The 22,483-nt window shown below is 43.2% G+C and overlaps 1 protein-coding gene across 2 annotated transcripts in view; it reads right to left on the reverse strand.

Moving 5' to 3' along the window:
* LOC114871879 (leucine-rich repeat-containing protein 4C-like) overlaps positions 1 to 22,483 on the reverse strand; it is a 114,621-nt gene that overhangs the window by 78,339 nt on the left and 13,799 nt on the right. Inside the window, exon 2 of one of the 2 annotated variants that reach the window (XM_046285853.1) lies at positions 2,035 to 2,073. The exons of the other annotated variant lie outside the window; for it this stretch is intronic. Within the exon in view, the coding sequence (XP_046141809.1) occupies positions 2,035 to 2,073 (39 nt within the window). The remainder of the gene's footprint in view (positions 1 to 2,034; positions 2,074 to 22,483) is intronic. 2 annotated transcript variants of the gene reach the window in all.

Genomic DNA, 22,483 nt, shown 5'->3' on the forward strand with positions numbered 1-22,483 from the left:
ATTCGTGCGGTTGTTTCTCCTTTTTCGCGGTCGAAAGGGTGGGGTCACCGCACACTGACCTGCAGGTTTACCGCAACCACACGCAATTAGACACCTGCGTGACCTTTGACACAGACACCATATGTAATTTAACATATTACAATAGACTCTCGTTCGGAAAATTTGTCAACCAAATTTGTTAGTTTTCATTTGGCGTGTGTGTGTGTTCGATGGGGTGTATCTTTTTCACAGGCTATGGTGGTGCTTAAAAATCCACGTGAAAGTCAAATCGCTCGTATGGCAATATAAAGAAAGTCTACTGTATCTATGGATATGAATTTATAAAATGGAATAGGACATATAAATTAAAGGACACCCTATGTGTATCTGTAGAGCAGGCAGTCCAATCACGGAATAAGATAAGATAAGGGAAGGGGTCGTGAAAATTAGGCGATTTTCCGTTAACGCCGTGTTCCATCGATCTGATGGGCCGACCTTAACCTTCGTCCCAACTGGTAACCCCAATCTGGCCTCCTCCAAGATTAACGACGCTCCCTTTGAGATAAGATCGATAATACAGTTCACTGGGAAAAAAAGCTATTTAACTTTTACGACTGGCTATCGGTCGCTGACACGCCGGATCAACCGCGATAAAAGGCCTGGAAACCGAAACCGTGACCCTGACGAGTGGTTCGCTCATCGAAATCTGGTTGCATCGAAGTGGAGTGGAACAAGACTATGGGCCGAGATAGAAATACACACAACACAGGGTGAGCCGATCCCCATAGAATCGATGGTGCAGAAGTGGAAAGGTAGCAGGCGAGATAAATCTGTTTCCAGGCGAAGATCATCGAAATTCTGGGGATGTAGCGCACGTTCGGGAAGACGAACCAGATGGGGATTGATTGGCTCGTGTCTCTGCTAGCGCAAAGGCAGCTTGATCGAATCCCAAGTACAAAGGGTCTCGTCGTCGGGGTGCAAGCGAGCACGCAATCACGCACACGAGTGCAAACTTTATGCTAGCCAACTTCAACAATGCTAAACACCCGTGTATTCCCTCTTCGTCGCGAAGTGCATACATCAATGTATCTAACCGCAACCTCCATAGGTGTTCTTCATCGTCTTGAAAATTTAGAGAAGCCCAAGGTGATAACAATAATTCGCTCACACATATGGATATGTATGTACACACCCCCGACGGATCTGTACACGACGTGGAACAAGGCTACACACGAGAGTACGTGGCCAAATGGAGGCGCATAGATCATAGGAGACGCATGTGCACCACGGGTGTATGTACCACGCACACAATGTTCTATATCAAGGGTGCGAGGAGCTGGCGATAAACCGACCACTGCTACACGTACGCGTGTATTAAGAACGCGAAACCAGTATACTGGGTGCTCTGAGAATTATTAATAACCAAAAGTTCACTCTGAAATTTTTCCATATTACCTACATAATGCAAACACTCTCTATGTGAGCAAAAAAGAGGATAAGTACAAATGACTACTTTTATGGGAAAAAATTGTACGATACTGGAATCGTCTGTCAAACACCTTTTTTCTTTTTTGCCTGGAGGAAATCTTCAACGATACCCCCTGCCCCCCTGGGGAGGGGCCGGGGACAGTACGGGATTTCTACTCATTCAGATTTACTCATTTGGGCAGGAACTTATTAATCCTTGTCCTATAATGAAACATCCTAGTTAAAAGATCAAAAGCTCTCCATATTAAATACGTACACCCTATATATATATTTGATAAGTGCAACCAGAACGACTAGTACGAAGCATTGGCTATTGTTACCGCCATTTGCCATTAATCGGACTGGCTGTACGTGACGGTGAAAAGAAAATGAAGGGAGGGGAAGTTTGGCTTGGTGGATGCATTCGAGTGGTAGGAAAGTCATGGCAGACGATGATTGCACACCACGCCCTGACGAGATTTTCAAGATATCCGACACACGAGGGTCGCGACACGCGGGGTCAACCAACTCGACCCTTCGAAACTTTCCTTCAGGCCTAAATAGCTACTGGCGTCAATGAAAACTCACCGGTAGCCGCGAATCCGACCAACAGCCCTGGTGATTCATCTGAAACAAAACCACAGAGACGCTTGTTAGGTTGATCTAGTGCTGTGGGAGATTTTCAGGAACCAGCATCGAGTGACACTTGAGACAAAATGGAGAAGGTAGGACAGGGATGAGGAAAAATAGGTATGGGTCACTCTAAAATTTTAATAAATGCATTAAAAATTGTTTTTAATTAGTGTAAACTAGCGATGGCTAACTTTCCGGATGTTTTTAATTAATTTAATTCATCGGAGCAACTTTTCATTCAAAAGGATCTCCTTTGCTCGTTCGCGAGGAAAAGACAGGCTTATCGATCGCTTCTTTCGTGGCCTCTTTTTTCTTTTACAGAAAAAAAAAGAAAAAAAAGAAGAAGAATTTCCCTTCGACTGGACCATTGAAACGCGATCTTTGTTCGTTACCGATGTTCCACGAAACTTGGACTTTTCAAGTCTCGCCTCCCGTTTCAAACAACAAATAAGCAACGATAAAGACCAAAGTTTCCTGGTTTCAAGTTTTTTTTCTCCCTTCTTCAGGGAATTATTCGAGGATTAAAAGAAGCACGGGGAATCAAGTAGCGAACGAGCAAAAAGCGGCATCATCGTCGGAGACGATAGCATGTAATAAGAATAATTGTCGGCGATGTTTTATGCATCCTGGTGATTTCGCATTCAGTTGGCCAAACTGCTGCATTCGTTCGCTAAACTTTCTTATAGCGGTAATCTTCAATCTTTGAAGGAACGGTATCTTCTTGCTCGACCTATTCTTTCCGATGGTATTCTCAAGTAATCGCGGTAAAATTTGTTTTTTTTTTTTGTTTGTTTTTTTTTTTGCAAGTACAACTACAAAACTTACACAACCACTCTTTTGGGTTGATTTTTAACTCATTGTCAGAGCATTAAATGGACAATTTTCTTTCGTTCCGAAGAAAGATTGGTGCAGAAATGGCTGTTTCTTCATCGAAGTAGGCATTAGATCGAGCAATTTATAGCTCAACATTGTTCATTTTTATTAATTCCCAGTTGAAGAATTTCCCAGTCAATTTTCGTTAGGAATATCGATGAAACGTTTACTTAGCACATTTCAACCATCTTTAAGCTTTAATTTGATATGTCACTAGCGTCATTTTGAAATTCCTTTCCGACATGAAATCCTGTTAAATTCTTTATCTGATAAAAATAATCTAATACAATCTCCTTAAATATTACAAAATCCCCTTAAAAGAAAAAGATTCTTCAAGTTGATGGAAATTCCGTTAACTTGCTAGTTAAGGATAAGCATAATCCGTATGCTCACACGACGTCAATTTCGCGTGAGCCAGTCAACGCGTTAAGGGGAGACAATTCGGAGTCTAGCATTGAAACGGTAGGAATAGTAAATGGCGACGATCGAATTACTGTTACCCGCACGTTATTGAGATATTACCATGTACCATCTCTCACCATCCGCAACAATACAACGTATCGGCATTGTCACCCTTAGCAGGCAAAATCCTAGCTCATTGTGCAGGAAGATTCCGACGGTGCACGTTGGAATTCGTCAGCAAAGAAAATCAGCTGGAAGTCGATGTAATCGAGGAAAGCCGGAGAGTTCGGAATAGTTGTCGAAGAAAGCTGCAAAACTGACACCACCGCAGCTATGTAAGAGCAAACTGGTGCAGAGAAAGCGATCCCAATGGATGGCAAGCCGCTTCGTACACACACCGTTAATTCGATGGCTCCGTCATGGACGTCAAGAATGTTGTCGGAATTCTATTCCAAGTATTCGGTATGTATATAGGACCATGACGGTCGACCGAGATCTCGGCATTTTTTTCTACAGACCATTCTCTAGCTTCTCTAGAAAATCCGATGGATTTTCTCCAAAGTCTTCAACTATTAGGGTCATCAGGAATCCACCTTGAAATGATCGTTTCCAATGATCGGTCATCTGATGACCCATTTGGGAAATGATGATTTAATTGATCGATGGGAATTTTAAGAAGATTCGATTCAGCTTACATCGGGCTACCCTCATTGCTTGCACAATAAATACTCGGCCTAAGTCCTCAGAAAGCAGCCCTTAGGGCGCATTAGGACGTCCTTAGCTCGGATCGGCGACCGCCAGGTGGCAGCGGGATTGAGTCTGTTCTCGCTGGCGGTACCCCGGCATGTGATTCGGATAGAGGAGTTACGAAAAACGGGGTTATATTCGTCTTGGGCAGGGATCGTCTGTCGTCGAGCCCCACTGACGAGTCTAGCAGACGATCCCGAGACGTATAACGCCTTTTTTCCCTCCCTACTACAAACCCTAGTTCAGAAATTACCGAAAGTCAACAAATCAAAAGGCAGCATCAAGAGAAGACATTCAAGTTCAATGGATTCCTAAGTCGTACGTTTTCACGTTGTAATTTGAGCAAGGGGTGGAATGTAACGAGAATCTCTTTCTCTGAACGGTCTAAGGTTTCTAGGATAATCTGATGTTTCAGGATTACAATCTCACACCTGGATCTTCGGTTAACATGTTCACTGTCGATCACTCAATATCGCGCCCTCGGTTATTTGCGTTAAAATATCCGATCAGACAATATCGCGAGCTATTTTATTTACTGATATTCTCGGGTACGCGTTCAATCGTAAGCTTCTATCGTAAGCAACAGACGATCTCTTAAATAACGAAGATGGAGAAATTGCAATTTAAGTCTGGAAACTACAAGATAACCTTCGCTCGTGTTCCGATACATTTAGAGGAGAACCGATATCACGAAGCCTCATATCGACCAGACAATTACTTTGTTTTCAAGCTTGTGCCTGTTACGAGGAAACTAAGGTAATCGTAATAAGATTAAATTCAATGGAACTCCCTGTTTGCCGCAGAATTCGACCTGCTGTCTGACTAGTTCGTTCCGTAACCACTTTGCCACCGCGCAGACGTGAGTTACTCAACAGAATTCACGCCCTTCTTGTATGTATGTATGTATGTATGTATATCCTTTAAGATCACCTAACTTCATCTTGAACAATGTGAAAATTATAAAAAGAAATATTGATACGAGCAGTGATGGAGATTCGATATTTGTTCCACTATTTTTGAATTTAGGAATTTAACTTAAAAAAAAAAGATATTTCTTTCCTGATGGTTCACCAGCATAAAAAAATTCACACTTTTTTTTTTTTATTTATGACAGTACCCTTTTCGATGTTCAATATATCACCGACAGACTTTCCCCGCAACAAATCTACAGCCATAAATCCACCGAGAACAACTGTTTTGCACTTTCCCATAAATTCCCGCAAGAAAACAAGCGGATAAACCTTCTCGAACCTCCGAGAAACACGTTGGCTGTTTCAATTTTCTTCCCATGTAATTGCCACAACATCAAATCCACCTTTAACTATTTTCTTCTGGAAAAAAACCATCAAGCTCGCAAAAAATCTATTATAGGTATTTTAATCCACATTCCATAAAGGTAGCCATTTTGAGGCAGCTGTATCTCTGCCACTTTGTCGAGTACAAAAAACCCAAAAATATTTTCGTATAGCTTAAGATACGAATTTATTTGATAGTTTCTCGAGAAAAAATTCTCCAAAATTCTCAAGGTGGTGAAAACTCATACATGTAGGAAGAAACACATCTCGGTCGATAATGGTTTGGAAAAATCATGATAGTTCCAGTTTCATGGAATTCCATGGGAATAGATAGGTCTGATGTAACGAGAGCTGGAAGAAAGTAGCGAGCGTATGTATTTCGATACGTAACCATTTCTAGAAGAACCTATAGCCGTGGGGTCGAGCTGGGAAACGATTGCTTTGCACTTCTGTGCACGCCCCCAGGGCAATCGTAACTTGAGATACCTACTGAGAGAGCCACCCTCCCTTTTGCACCCTCCTTCACTCTCTCTTTCTCTCAATCACTCCTGAACCCCTTATCCTCTTCCAAAGGGAAGTTGTGCCTCTCTTCCTGGCGACGTTCAACCTCGAATGCAACCGGCACGAGTTACTACTGTGTTGGTGTAAGATTCGCCTAAGCGGCAGGGCCAGGCCAAGAGATCGATCGCTCGAACGTGCTTTCGGCATCCTCGAATATTACCCACCGCCCATATCGATGCTTGCTGCACGTTAATATCGTTGCTTCGGTGCGTACAGGTATGTACCAAATATTCGACATATTCGACCACCGTATTACATATATTATATTATATACATGTTACGGAGGTTACTATCTTAATATCCACACTGACCAGCGTGATGGTCATCCTTAGGGAAGAAGACAATATGGGTATCTAACGTAACGAGGTCCTAATTTTTAAATTAGCGGTTCGCTATGTCCAGCAAAATTATTCTTCGTTTTTCAGAAAACCATGGGGGCAGCAATGGTTTGGATAGGTGGTGGAATCGCCAGGATAATTAGACTTTTTCAACTGGTTCCCGATTTTTTTTTTTTCACCATTTCCCTTTCTCGCGAACCGACTCTACTTCGCTATCTCGCCAGAACTTTATTTGCTCCTCGCGCTGGCTCAAGGATCCTTGGCGCCGCGTTTTTTAAAGTAAATAAAACTTTCCGCCAACTCGTCGCTCCTTGGAATTTCACCGAGTACATACCTACCGATGACAGACGCCATGAATACGCGACAAACCGTACGAACAAACCCGAGTCTTCCGACACCCGGCCCTTTGCACGCCTATCCCAAACGACCCCCGTGCTGGCCACAGTATCGACACTCTTCAAAGCGACCTAACTCCGTGAAAAATAATCCTATCAGCCAATTTATAAGAAAAGGTCTATATTTTATGACGATATTCGGGGAGTTTGCGAGAAAACTGTGCAATTTTTTCATCTTGGGAACACGGTTTTAAAATTCATCATTCAAGCTTGAAAATTCGAAAAGAATTTGGCAGAGTTCTGATTTAAAAAACGATTCGAAATAACGCAAAGAAAATCATCGCTTCGATGATTCTTCCGTTACCGTTGAAACATACCAAATGTACGAGCTCTTGATCCGAACGAACGATAAAGTTATCGAGTCGTTCCCGCGGGATCATAAGTATTCCGGATGAAGTATGCCGGAAACGTTTTTACGTTTCCCAGTGTCTGCTACTTCTCCCAGAAGGATCACTTTCTGTAGCAAAATTACGTGCATCCTCCACAGAATTTGATTATTCCCCCCCGAAAAAGAAAAAAAGAAAAAAGAAAGAAAAAAAAAATGTTGATCACCGAGCCACCCATTCGAGTTTTGATGTCCTAGATAAAAGTTAAAGGCTTTCCAAGGGGATCAGCGTAATCCAAGGCAAAGTAGCTTCCAAGTGTCATAAGCTTAATACGCTTACAGTCAGCAAAACAGAAACTAAGAGCAGGTGTCGATCAGGCGGCAGTAAACGTTCCGATTGAATAACTGGATCATTCGAGTATTAAGACTGATCCGTATTCATCGTTTCAAATAAGTATGTATAGTATACAAGACGGAGGCCTCTTCAAGAGTAATTTCAAGCTGAGTTTCAATATTAGAGGATATTAAAGTTTCTGACAGGATAATGCTATTGTGAATAATTGCCGAGACTTTGAAACGGATACAGGCACCTTTGAATTTTTAATCCCTGAAACATCTCTATGGATCTATTAAAATTAAGTCTGAAGAGTTGAGAATCAAGTTGGCATTAAATGATCCCTGAAATAATTGGAAGGATCGCGTGTATACGGACGGTGATTTTCAAGAGGTCCCCGAAGTGTTAATTCAATTTCACCGGATGGATGCACCGTTGCTAGCGGTGTAACGATGACCAGGGATGAAACTTCAGCGGGACGCTGCTTTGCTCGATTTAAATGCGAGCAAACGAGCCCGGTAACCGGCGTTCAAGCTACTCCGACCGAGAGCTATTTCGTGGATTGCTCCTCCGGGAACATAATCGAACGCTAACTCGAAAGTGCTGGCTGAGATACCGAGAGCTTGTTTCGAAGTGCGTCAACCGCTTGGCGACACGACATGCGACAGGATCAGGCGGTGGGACAAAAGAGCGGTGGGCAAACCAAGTGCACGCTGCCGCGCTGGAAAGATCACGGGCAACGGGTTGCATGCTGCGAGTATTGATTTGGGGTGGTAATTTGGAAAATGGATATTTTCAAATTATGAAGTTACTTATCCCTCACATTCAAACCTGATTATTATACATCTCCTGAAAAACCTCGGCACACCTATTAAACTTTCATCGGGGTCAAATTAATTATTTCTGCAACACGATTTCTGCAGAGCTCTTTTCAAACCTTTCAAAGACGACATGAAAAAAGCCAGGGTGTTATAAAATTAACGAGGACAATTAGAAACGAAGGTGATTCGCAATGCCGAAAACAGTAAAATAATAATCTGAATTCGTTAAACATCTCTTAATGACGCGCGATACAGTACGTTGAATAGCAAGTTGCAAGCAGAGCAATTAAAAGGATTAACTCTGGGAAAAGAGTTAAAAATGGTGGGTACGAGGAGTTCCAGTTGCAGTGAAAAAAAAATATAAAAAAATAAAATTGTACGCGCAATCGTACGAGCGTAGCTTTGAAATTCGCTCAACTAATTGGACCGTGACCCAAAACTAACGCGTGAGAATCGCAAAACACTCAAAACTACAAGCGACCAGAAACTGAGAAGGTAAAATCCAAATTGTTCGCTTGCCTCGAAGATTCGTTAAGAATCATTTTCGTTATACGAAATCATCCTGCGACCATCCTGAAATCAGTTGAAAAACACTTCCAGGGTCTGCTTATTCATCGTGAAGGCACCTTTATTCGTCCTCGGGAAAGGGGTCAGAGACAGTGGCAGGTAGAACAGGTTTCAGAATTTCGGGAAGGAGAGAAGGTGCGAGCTTCCTGGGTGTCGTGGCCCGATGCGATAAGCATTAACGATCCAAGGGAGTACGTATACAGGTCTTACACAGGGTGTACCATTTGAATTATTACAATTTTTCTTAATTATTAAAGGCAATATGTACATCATTTATATGAAGGCAGCGTGTAATGGGACCTGACGTCATAATAAGAGATCGTGAAGAATGATGTCCCCATATCAATCAGCACCGCTTCTAAATCTAGTCATAAGGATTTAGGACACCGGGTATAGCGATTTGGGTGACAGCAGGCTCGCAGAAATCTCACGTACGACTACAATGCCTCTTTTGTCACTCGAAACTGACGCACGCCAGTTATTCGACGATGCTGTGCCAGCCAAGCGGTCGGGCAGATTTTCTTAGGATCTCCAGGAATCCCTATCTGATATTCGTTATCCTTTGTCGTTGATACAATGGCGCAGCAAGTGTGTGTGTGTGTGTGTGTTTTTCGAAACGTTAAGTCTGACTTTTCGCGTGCCTCCAGAATCACAAAGGCCGAGAGAATCTGGGTAAAGAAATCAGGAACGTCGGGACTGTGAATAATTTCTCGGCTGAGAACAATCTAGTTAGCCGAGGATTGAGTGGACTGACCTGTATTCCTTTTACACAGCACTGCTTCTGCTGAAACATGGAAGTACTCTTTCTTTTTTTTCTTTTTTCTATTAACGTTTAGTATCTCGGCAAAGGCAAAGTAAGGAACAATGTTTGGTAGCAAAAAGGACCCCGTGACAATCAGAGGCAGCCAGTTTAGAAACGTTCCGAAATATGTATTTGCCCAAACTTTGACGTGTATCCTTTGTTCCTGGGTTTATATAACGATGCAGGACGTGGGCAAATAGTTAAGGTAGCCATGCGTGCATTCGAGGCAGCAATGGTTGACTGCTTTCCAATCTAAGAAGCCTATAGAATTAGAAACAGCCACGCAAATTCCCAGAGTCCCTGAGATAATCCTACCGTTTGTTTACTTACACTAAACGAGACCCATGCCAAAGCACTAATACCTGTACCATGGACTGATTTCAATCTCTATTTTAACATCTCTACTTTAATTCCAGAAAAATTTTATAATAATTAACCGAAGAACAGTGAGGCACCCTTGTACTGATTTTTCCCATCCCATTTTATGGGTTATTAAGTAATCGATAAATCTCGTGGCATTTTAAGAAAGAACGAGGGGTTGATGGTCTTATCATCATATTCAAAATAAAAAGCTTGCAAATTTGATCAAAAGCAGCGTGGTAATCACTGAACTCATCCTGAACACTGAGGAACGAAGGAGGAAAACAGAGAGAGAACAGCCATTAAACTGTACACGGTATCGTTTCCTTTTCGCTAAAGCCAACCGACACTTTGCTCGACCCTCTAATTAATCGATAGGATCTCGTAGGAAGCCGTCGGTATCCTCTATGGGACACCAGAAAAAAAAAAAGGAAGAAGAACCTCCTGGTGGTTACGATAAAGTAACGACAAGTTCCCGCATGCAAGCGCCACCGATTTGACTCAGCCAAATATCTTTTCCTTACCGGGCAGACCGGTATTTCCAGACAGAGGAAGGGAACTTAATTAGATACACTAAGGTTCAAAAGTAGGTACATGTATACAGCGCCCTGGAAGTGTACGGATACCAAGGGTCTGCGTCCGGAGAGTCGGTCACGTGCGGGGATTTAGACTGGGGGCTTTGGGATTTCAGACTATGAAATAGGGAAATAAGGACTTAGACTCAAAATTAAGACTTTTAATGGCAACTTTATTACATATAGGTATTTCCCTATCGGTATCAAGAGACCGTCCGAAGTGTCGGCGACGTACGGGCGACGTACGCTATACTTAGGCTTTCAGCTTTGGGACTTAACACGAATGGTTGATGTTTATTCAAAATTGCAAGAGTGATGGCATAAGGCATGGAATAAGGGCATCAAGGTACATACATACATACATATAAGACTTAGCTGAAGAATCAAACACTTTTGAAAGTTAGTGTAGCTGTCGAGAAGAGGACGATGGTGTGTTGTATTAAAGTTGAAGAGACACCGCACTCGACAGAGAATAGAAGGGTCGGGGAACCGTCTATTGCCGCTCGCGTGGTGCTCCAATTAGTCGATAAGATCTTTCGTCGGACCAGCTAAATCCTCTACCCTAGAATCGTTGCTTCCTGAACGAGAACTCTTGTCTGCTTTCTTGCGAACACGCACCACTATCCTATTCATACTTGAATGAACCATTGATCGATGGAAAAACTGAAGTTAGGTTAGGGATTAGAATAAAGCTCAATACACGGTGACGAAAATTTGAAAATTTGAAAATTACTTAAAGGCAATCATTTTTCAATGATTACACTTGTCAATCTCTACTAGTCAGTTTTGAGCACTAGTTAAAAATTTCGAAAATACTTACGAGCGACTCTAATTCACCACTATCAGTTATTAGATAGCGATGGGATACAGTGTTTCGCAAGTAATTTGTTCTTTTAATTATAAAAATTATCAAACTGTCAAACTATCAATATAACAATTCAAAAATGGTATCCTAATAATTATAATTATTAAATATCTGTAAAAGTTATCATCAAAGTATTAAGAAAGAAAATATACATATATTTCCATTTTCCACAATCCATTTTTTTATTATCGAATAAACGAAATGATCTTTTTATAACACACATTATTCCATCGAAAGGAAGTCAAGAGGCAGGATATTTCAACGAGCAAAGAATCCACGATCGTTTTAAACGAATCTTTAGAAAACACGTCCATCGATACGAGAAACATGAGTCTGTTTGCCCTGTGTACCAAGTACAATTTTCTACTCGAGTTATAAAAGCTGATGGATCCGTGGGGGAATTTAAAATGCAACGGTCCTTTTCAATGAAAATAGGTTACGCTCAGACGAACGCGGGGAATACGCTCTGCAGCAAGATCGTGGCCGGGAAATAGGTTAAGATCAATATAAATATTTAAACGTAGCTTGTGTGAAAAACGGGACCGACGATTATCTCCCTTGAAATAGCAACGACGTTTACACGCAGTGCACCTAACAAATTGAACCTCTCAACGAAAGTGAATCCACTTTGGATTCGTCTTGCTATGGAATTTTCAGCGAAAATGAGCGAGGAATGCAAAATGCAGCCGGCTACCGTACGTGGTGCATAACGCGTTCCACCTCGGCGAAGACACGGAGAGTCGTTTCAGGTCACCATCTGCCATAAACGTGCATAAGGAGCTGGACAGAGCACGTGGCTACACGCGAGCCTTCGCGCCAGCTGGTCCGAAACGAAGGGCCACAGCTGTCGCTGAACCTGCGAGATCGAACCTTCAGTATTTTTATCGCGGAACGGAAACCCAGCTGAAAAATGATTATACGCCTTGTTGGCCGCATAATGGGACCTGGAGACTGCAAACTATCTCGACCAATCACGAAGGAGGGGGCATTTCTAAAACCCAATTGGAAAATAGGACTCCTTGTTCAATCTGTCCAAGTTTCTATGCGAGTGACAATCAACATCGGGTGATATTCCGGGTTCATGGTCCAATAAGACCCAGATTTCTTCAGCGCGACTCTTGAGGACGTTTCCACGAGTGTCATTACCAACTACTTACTTACTTGGCGCTAGTCTTTAGGAAGTCGGTTCAGGAAACAAGCTGTTAGCAGACGCAGCTGTTGCTAAAGTTGCAACGACCGATGGTGCATCCTCCGACGTTTGGCCCCGCTTGCAGAATGACATTCATGAAGAATGTATCACTTTACTCGTGTAATAAATTCCAAAGACTAGTTCGGCTCTTTGGAAAGCACGAAAACCACGTGTATGTTGTCTCCAAAGAAAATTATTATACCGAACCGTGAAGAGATGTTGTTAAGCTAATGAGGTAACAGTCTGCGAACCGAAGGTAATCGGATGACAGGAGGAAGGAGCGAATTGCATTTCCGTTTACGAGGATCGATTTGCCGGCGTTATCATCGAAATCCAAAGGAGAACTGTTGCTCGCGTGTACGACATTGTTCTCCGCGTGTCGTCCCACTTGGCACGCGCACAATGTTTTAATCTTTCCTCTTGATCGTAAACAGAGGACAGATTTACGCTGAAAGGAAACAATTCGAAAATGAACCTGTGTCGACCTACATGTCTCTTCAGGGTAGCTTTACCTTCGAAAATTACCCTCCTCCTTTCTCTTTATTCGCACCGATAAACCGGAAGGCTACTTTTTCATCAGGTACGTATTACATTATCAACCTCAGGTTTTCGCTTGCGGTTCGGTTAGTTTAGCCTCGGGGATTCAAAGGGGACAACGACACCATGGAAGAAGAAGAGGAGGAAGAACAAAAACCATCAAGACGAGGAGCAAGGGATGAGTTACTACTTCAAGGTGAAGAATCTAACCGGACCTCTACAGAATTTTTATAAATTAATTGGCTATGATTAAATATTGGGTATGATGAAATATTTCAAAGAAAAATGAAAAATCCACTGGGATTTTAAGGTCTACTCCATTTCTGTAAATAGAACTCAGCCTGAAGTAAGTACTTCCTTTCTAGGACGTTCATCTTGTTCTTGCAAAGATAGACAGACAATGGTGGCAGAGGTGGAAATGGAAATTATGTTCAGGGAATTTCACAGTACCTAACCGAAGCCTAAAGAACAAGAAGAAGAAGAAGAAGAAGAAGAAGAAGAAGCAGCAGCAGCAGCAATCTACCTTGGTGACGGGAGGGGAGGGGCGGGGAGGGGGAGGTTAGTCCTCCTCGACCGCTTCTCTTTTTGTTTTCACGCTAGACGTCCCAAGGGGGATGCGTTAAAGCCTGGCTGTAATCCGGCCGATGCAATCAAGTAGATGAGACGGGACTGTAACCTCTTCCATCCCCTCTATTTCACCTTTCGCTTCTCCTTCTTACCCTCTCGGCACCCTTCTGTCACCGTCTCCCTTTTACAGCTCCTTTTAAAGCAGCCTCGCCTCCATTTGCCTCGCCGCGCGACCGGTAACGAAGCTTAAGCCACCCTCACAAATCATTCGTTTTGCTCGCAAGTTGGGACATTGATAGGTACTTAAGTACGTCCCACCATATTGGACTTTGAAATTTTATAAGACTTTTATTATCGAATTCTCAAGGTCAAAGTCTATTTTTAAATAAAAATATTAACTTCTCCCTAAATTGAATATATGTATTCCTTTTTAAAAATACCTTTACAAAACACCACATTCGTCTGCCCATTGCCCTAATGGATAAAAGAAGGATAAAAGAAGGATATTGGCAGCATCCCTTCGCGCGGGGCACCGTGATAAAGGGCGTGGGTGTCTGGAGTGCAGAGACGATAAGACGAACCCCGTCGCGTCGTCAAACTCGCGAGAGATTCTTCTTAGTTGGCAGACAGAGAGGGCGGAGGGGCTGGAAGGGGTGCGGAGAAACGAGTCTGGTGAATTGCCTGGTCGTTCTTTGAGTGCTCATTGGCGCATAACCAATGAGCGGGCGTTTAAAGAAATTTTTTGCGTCTTCTACTTCGTTCGAGGGGTGGATGATATCGAAGGCGAACTTTGTAGCACGGGAAAAAGAGGATGAAAGAGTTTCAGCTAAATCAAGCGATGTCATAGTTTATGAAACCACTCCTATGGAGACGCTTTTAATTAAAAGAATTAATATCCATGATGCTGGAACAATTTTTGACAAATCATCAAAGATGACCCGATAGAATAATTTTGCCATCGCAGATAACGATGAACGCGGTTTTCGAACGCAACTATGCCGCAAATAATTATTGGCTGGTCGAACCGGGGCCCGCGTTTAATCGTCCGTACGACTGCATATTAATAATAGACAGACATTCAATGTACAGGCGTCGACTGCAGTTACCGCAACGGATGCATGTATATTTTTCCAACGACTCGATCGATATACTCGACGATTTTACGAGCACTGCTCGATCCATGACATTCCATGGACTCTGCATAAGCCCCGTTCTCGTGAAACGTTCACGAAAATAACAAATTTTAATCCTCTCAGCCATCGTAATGTAACACTTTACTCTGGAGTTAGGCGCTTTTAAGAAACGGGGAATTATCGAGCAAAAAGAAGTCAAGATAATCAGACCGGTGCGGAAATTAAAAAGCAGCCAAAAGCGATGATACAGCAAATTAGAAGCAAGCTACATATATCCATACGTATGTCCTAGTTCCCGTTTCAACAATGGATGAAGTTTGCTTGATGAAAATATATCACACTAGATAAACCAACATAGACCGTAATGGACGTTACAGAGATTCTTTCTAGGAAAAAGTACACGTGGATATCTAACGCTTTTTGGAACAAAAGCCAGTGACACAGATATGCAGTTATCAAGAGGCAAAGAAATTGTATATACGAGTATGTACATACATTGTTTTGCAACTGACACAGAGGTTGGACAAATGAAGGGTCATTTTGACTTACCAGAATTAGCTGATGTAGCCTGATATTTTATTTAGAATTGATTTTGGAATTATAGTGACGGGGAGAAATGTTGAAAATGAAGATAAAATTTGATCTTCACGGATTTTTTGCCAAAATGACGTATCATTTAAATATCAGTCATATGTACTTATGTATTATGAAGAAGTTGAATATCAATCATGTTAGATAGGTCCAGCATCACTTTCGATGAAAGTGGACGTACATATTACGATACCGATAAAGAATTCCTCTTAGAAAGATACGAAGCTACAATGACTCTCTTCATAACACTGTCAATAACAGGCGCGATAAGCGTCGTCGTCATCATCCAATAAAATTTTCTATCGGACACGACAGTTCCGTGGAATCTTTTCTTCGTCGCAATATCGAGAATACAAGCCGAGCCATTCATCATGTAAGATGATTCATATGTTTATTCATTTCTTTTTCAGATTATTAATAATTCTAACAATAAGACGGATAATAAATATGTCATATGTAGATTAAAATTATAAAATTATCAAATCGTACAGTTTATTATACGTTGATATTGTTTAATCATCTCGGGCAGATTGCAGTAGCGTAAGCGGAAGCTGGTACACGAGGACGAGGCGAAAATTAATACTCTCGTTGGTGGCAAAAGAAAATGAAAGGAAGGAAGGTGGCCGTGAAAACGCGTGTCTCGTCAAAAGCATGTATTATGTATACGATATGGTGTGCACAATGACGAAGCAAACCCTTAGGCTTGTTCGATTTCAAGATCTCCCCCGCCTCGTGGAACGAAGGTAGGAATGCGTTAGCATACCGACGAGAGGGCAAAAGTTGTCGGAAGGGTGCACGCAAACAAGCGCGCAGTTACAACCCCCTACCCCTTCTAACGATGGAAAAAAAAAATTAGGAAAAGTCTACCTTTGAGGTTGAAAATCTTTGAATTTTTGAAAAACGACCGGAATTTATATCCTATTACAAGCGAAGACAGCGAAGATCCCTATTTAGGGTGGTATGTATAATGAAGTTAGAGAAGGTACACCTAGCCGGTGGATGCCGGCTTCCAGTGTGACTCAAAGACCCTCGGCGATGCATGTTTGCGCAAGGGTATCTGCATCTCGACGGTAAACATACTGGAAACTCGACGTTGGGCCAAGGAACGTTTAAATAATTTTCCGCCTACAGGGAATAACGAGAGTTAAAAACTCGAGTAAACGGCACGAATAATGACTTTCAGCCCTTTGAGTGCGAGGCAATTTCTTAGAATTATTGACCTTAACCTCCCTCACGGCGCAGCCCATTCGAAAGCAATGTATCAGCAATGTATGTTTCTATAATACAATCGTAGATATACGGGGAACGCTGGACAAGGAGCAGTTGACTTGAAAGGTGCCCATAAGGGAACGGGCCTGCCCTCAGCCCTTAACTTCCCCAAGAAGTGTCGTAATTCATAAGCAGCGAGGGCAGATGTGGCCTCCTTCAGGAACTTGCTGTACGACAAAGTTTCACGTGGTGCCGTTGCACCCTGAAGAACACACATGCAATGCAAGTATAATTGGGTGGGGGAAATCTTTTCGTAGCTGGCACACCTGCCGGTGACGTAATTACTCGACGCGGCTTTGATGAATCAATCAGCCGACGGCGCGTGTGTACGCGCAACTGCGTCCTCTGCAATTCAAATGAGAATTTTCTGCGGACCAGTGTCACCTGGTTGCAGAGGGGAAACGGAATCGTTAAAACGAAACAAAGATGGGAAGAAGAAAAAAGAAAAAAGAAAAAAGAATCTCTTTGGCTCGGCTATGAATTTTTCCTTGGTTTCGCGCAGACGTTTGATCCGATTCTCGGTTATCGTTTGCTCGCGAGAGGGAAATTGAATGAAAGTTGGTCCGCGAAGGAAATTTTCATCGTTGTTGGAAATCGGAACACCGAAAGTGGAGTGGAAGTCACGTCTCCGGCTTGCCTTCGAAAGATAAAACTTGTTTCTGGGGCTGAAAACTTTTCCACTGACATTTATATGCTAATATCTGGCGAATTAAACGACACGTTTGTTTACCACGCTATCGGATCGGTCCGGGCTGGAATCGATACTATCGATTCGACACCTTTGGGACCCTGCCCGTACAGATTCGATAATAATTAAAATCTAGTTGTACTAATCAACCCGCGTAAATCCTCTCTAAGATTAACACCACTCTCTAACGATAAGATTGGTAAAAGGCTGAAAAGGAGGCTGCTCGGTTCGTTCGACGCATCTCTAATGCGACTTTCGAGCTGGGCGTAGCACACACGTACGACGAAATTTATGGTGTAAGCTCCTTCGAATCGACGTGCGCTTTGCTGAAATTCTCAAGTGATCAGCGCGTAGGAAGTTCGCCGGATATTCGGAATTTCTAATGCAATTCACGTAGAGACTAGTGCGCCTGTGGGAAATGTGTGTGGATGAGGCTGATATATGTATAGAGAGCTTCTACCCCCCGCTGGCCCGGCAAGAAAGCTGTAAAGTGAGGAATAATCATTTTCGAGCTGCTGATAGTCGGATCCCGCAGTAAAGAAAAAAAAAAGCTTAACCACGCCAGGGACCGAGTTTCCCTCGTTGTTACGATCCCAGGTCGGAGTTATCGCCGCGAAGCAGTTCCGGCATAAAGCGAGGGAGGATTCTGACGAGCTTCCGCAATAGAGTGTTGAAATATCGGCGAAGAACTCGTAGGTGATATCGCGAAGCCGATAACCGGGCCACCGGAGAAGATTACACTGTTGCGTGAACGCGGCTTTAGGCAGCTGCCCTCCCTCGTAAAGAAGAATCAAAAACCTCTATTGGTTTTTGGGAAGTAGGATAATTATAAAATGAAAATAAAATATCTCCGACTGGCAATGACCAAAAAAGTCATCATGCCAGGCGGGCCAGCTTTCATAGCCCTTATCTACATATATTTCAACATTCTACGTTCACGTATTGAGTTACGAATGCCTTTTGGTCCAGGAAGTTCGAAGAACGTGTTATTAACATAAGATGATATTAATTTTTGCTCATATATCAATAACCTCCCCTCCCCTCAGGTAGCGATTTACCAGTCAGTCAGAATGCTGCTTAATGGATTCGGCTAATTACTATCCCCCGGCCGACTTGATATTAAATTGAAAAAAGTGGCGAAAGCTGAAGAAGCGACCAGCAAAGGAAAGTGAATGCTTGGACGGATCCATTGGGGCGTGTCTGTTAGGCCGCAAGAACTGGATCCTAAAAACATGCCGAAGCGTGACGGAGACGGTGGTAAAAAGGGATCACTGACGATGGCCAGAATTGGGCTGGTGGATACAAAGGGAGAGCACTCGGAGAGAGTTTCCTGTCGGAGAGCGCCGGAAGCGCGAGCCGTTTAGATTTCTCGCGCGTGTTGGTTACACGTGGCCGCATAAAGGAGTCGGTGCATCGCGTCGTAGCCGTTTGAAAAGTCCTTAAATTTTAATGTAAAGCTCTAAGTCTCGCTGTTGTGCTGGCTATGGGATTAAATGGGCAGGAGAGACGGTGAAGGGGGTATTATCCCTGCCACGCAGCCGGGTTTGCATTAAACGAGCAACGCAACGGTGAATACGAGGCATCGAGGGGAGGGAAAAAAACATAAAGCCCCTGGAAAGCTGTAAAGCTGAAGGAGATGGGATACACACCGGTATTGCTAGTGTTACTGTTTTGCGGACGGCACCGTATACATATAGGTACATAGGAGGATGCTATGAATGGCGATGAGTAGCGGATAAGGGTTTCGGATCTTGTAAAGCGAAGCCTTGGAAACCATCCAGACGATTCTTCGACGGGGATTCACGTTTTTTTTTTTTTTTTTCTTTTTCTCTGAACAGTGTCATTTAACGGAGAAGGGATTGACACGCGTCTAGTTAACCCTTTAGCTGCGGGGTGTAAGAAAATTATTTGTCAAGATTTTCAGACAATTCGCGGGCCAACTAATTGGAAAAAAATCTTGACCTTAAATTTTTCACTTAAGATCAATTTTGCCACCCATCCATGGTCATAATTGACCAATGCCTATGCAAGTCTAGTACAATAATTACAGTAATTCAGAAGCGTGGCGAACGCAATTGGCATGCGAATCATTAACGCGGTTAAAGGACGCCACGATCGTTTCCGTGAAATCCAGACGCCAGATTCATCACTGTCTCTCTAGAAATCGATCAATTAAAGCGCGCTCGCTAAATAAGGGGGAGTTGATGACGCGTTGCGTTCCACTGTTTCTTTACGAAACGCATCGTTAACGAGCATCGCAACTGCGATGATATTCACGAGCGACGTGTTGCGTTTTTAATCGAACGTGTTTGCATGCAGCCGCAGTTTTTTTTTCCCTTTCTTTGTCGCGCGTAACGATCGTTTGAATCTTTCATAAGATCGTCGTGGAAAAGGTCAGGATCGAATTAAAATTTATGACAAGCTTCGAACCAGCCCTCTGCTCGATCGAGAAAACTTTCAGACGCGCAATCGCTACGACGCGACGCCGATTGCTGTTTAACACCTTGACTAATGTGCCAGTCACACCGCTTTCCTAAATAGTACATATTCTTATTCAACGAGCGAACAGAATAAAATCGAGATAATGAATTATTCATCGAGCTGCCAATTTTTTCTCCATTCTATTTTCAATTTTCGTCCAACGAACCCTGGGAAGCGTTGAACGTTAAACGGGCCATTTAGTAGGCAATTATTCCCTTTAATAGAGGCGAAGCAGAAAATATCCCAATATGCGAGCCAACATTGATAGATCGTAGTCATTTGTGCTCATATGAATTTCATTTGATCGTTTTTCAGAATTTCTGTCCAACCATTGTTTCCCATACTGCCATCAAGTTATAATGAACGCGGCTAGTGATCGAGCCCGATGAATTTCCCATTATTCAACGTTCACCATATTTTTGAAAAAGGCACTCATACCTTTGGAAAATCGGATCAGACTCGGGAAAGATGAAAGCCACTGGCGGGATTAGAGCAGCGGCGAATGACAATAAGGGACAAGATTAGAAGTTACGGGGATATAGATTGTGTCACGGGATTAGGAAGGTGGAGGACTATGATAAGGGTACTTTGGCTGCGAAGCCTGTTAGAACGTTATTAGCTCTCGAAACTAGTCTTTAAATTAAAATTCCATTGGATCTATCAGCCACTATCGTTCGTTTTCTGACTAATCGTAAGGTCTGTAAATCGCCGCTATTTCAATCCGCGACCGCGAAACAGAGTCGCTTTATTTCACGTGCAATATTCGAACCGGCGCGCGGCGCGCGGCGCGGCGGGATTTTCACGGTGCCATGCCGAGGTAATATCTGTTCTCGCCTGGCGTGTAATCCTTTCTGGCCGTTGAAACTTCGAACAGGCCAGTATTAGACAGCAGTCTGCCAGGGTTCGGCTTAATATTTGCGGCTCGTTTTTCTTCGTCAGCTTGGCCCCCTCCTCGGAACACGCGTTCAGGCATCAGTTCCCTGACGCCCTGGCTACTTGATATAATCGTCGGTGCACATAATTTATGACATCGTTATTCATACTCCTTGCGGTGTACATACTCCACCAAGATGATTTTTACACCAAGATGATCCTGTCGTTCATCTTGGAGATCCCAGCTGATTGGTCGATGGAAGTCTATACTGCGAGGATGCAGCAAGCACCTTGCGTACCTAAGGGTCTACGGGTGTCTACAGACGCGGCAGGTATTACGGTTGTTTTCCTAGGTCGACGATAACAGTTTGTATCGTCAGACAAGAATAGATTGAAGCAAGATTGGGAATATAGCTTGAAACAATATTGCACCGATAAGTACTTGAAGTCAAACTGTTATCGCCCGAGTAGTTACCACCATTGTTACCTTTCTTTCCTCGAGGAAACCCATAAACGATCCTGGTGCAGGAAGACACGAGTCGAAAATTGTACGCCGCATAACTCGTATTTACCGTGGAGATGCAGATATTCGCGAGTAAACATACATCAGTGGTGTGTACACTGTGTGTGTGTGTGTGTGTGTGTGTGTGTGTGTGTGTGTGTGTGTGTGTGTGTGTGTGTGTGCGTGTGTGTGTATGTGCAAACATAGCGAGGAAGCAACCGTGCTATCCAGCGTGTATTCTTGCTGGATCGATCACCTTCCAGCTTTCTAGAATTTAATTTCCAACCACGGATATTTTTGGTGACACGTTTCCTCTTTCTTTGAACGTCAATCATTCGATGCTTGCAGTTTCCTCGTCCCTTTTAACCACTCACACCGTCTATTTATTTGACAATATAACGATGTATGCAGCACCGAACGACGTGCAATTTAGAGGAACACATAAGGTGCTTGGGAAACAAGTTGCAAACTGCATCGCGATCGACAGTATTTACCATCGAGATGCAGATACCCGTATGCAAACACGCAGAAACTGTAAACAAGGAGGCAGACATACAGACGAACACGTACATGCATAGACTCTGGGAATTACAGGGTTTGGTGACTAGCCCCTACAGTGTACTTTTCCTAACTTGGTTATCCCCGTCTTTCCAGTGAGAGACTTCTCGTTGATTACGTGATCCGAGGACTTCTGATCATTCACAGATAAATACAAGTACCTTTTTACGCAAAAAAAACCCCGAGCGCGGTCGATGCGTTTCCTCGTCAAGCAGACGGGATGATATTCACCATTGTCGTTTTTAGTCGGTCGCAGAATGAAACGCGCTTCATTTCTAATTCATTAGCGGCAGAATCTCGCCTGGTAACGTTTACACGTTTCCGCGGAACAGGCAAAGTTTCGGTGGCTCAACCGTGTTTTCATCAGGCTTGCAAGTAGTCGCAGCTGCCTTCCTTTGCGCCCCGACGATGACGGCGACGACGTTACGCCCCGCGTCGCGTCGCGTCGCGTCGCATCGCATCCTCCAGAGTTTTGCATTTACACAATACATACAGAGAAATACAGGCCTGGCCTTCGGGCTCTACTTTTGCTAATTCCATTCCGTTCTTGGCTGACAGAGAACAACAACCTCTACGTGCGTCGAAACTATGATTGCTTCTCTTGTTCATCATTTTCGTTTCGTTGATGGAAAGAATTTAATACCAGTTTTTATTTCAATCGTGAAATGATCAATAACGGATAGGCAATCATGTTTAACCCCTGGGCCGATTATTATCGCTATAAGACTTAGCGATCGTCGAGAGGGTAAATACGAT

This window comes from Osmia bicornis, chromosome 1, assembly GCF_907164935.1.
Source record: "Osmia bicornis bicornis chromosome 1, iOsmBic2.1, whole genome shotgun sequence".
Taxonomy (NCBI): Eukaryota; Metazoa; Arthropoda; class Insecta; order Hymenoptera; family Megachilidae; genus Osmia; species Osmia bicornis.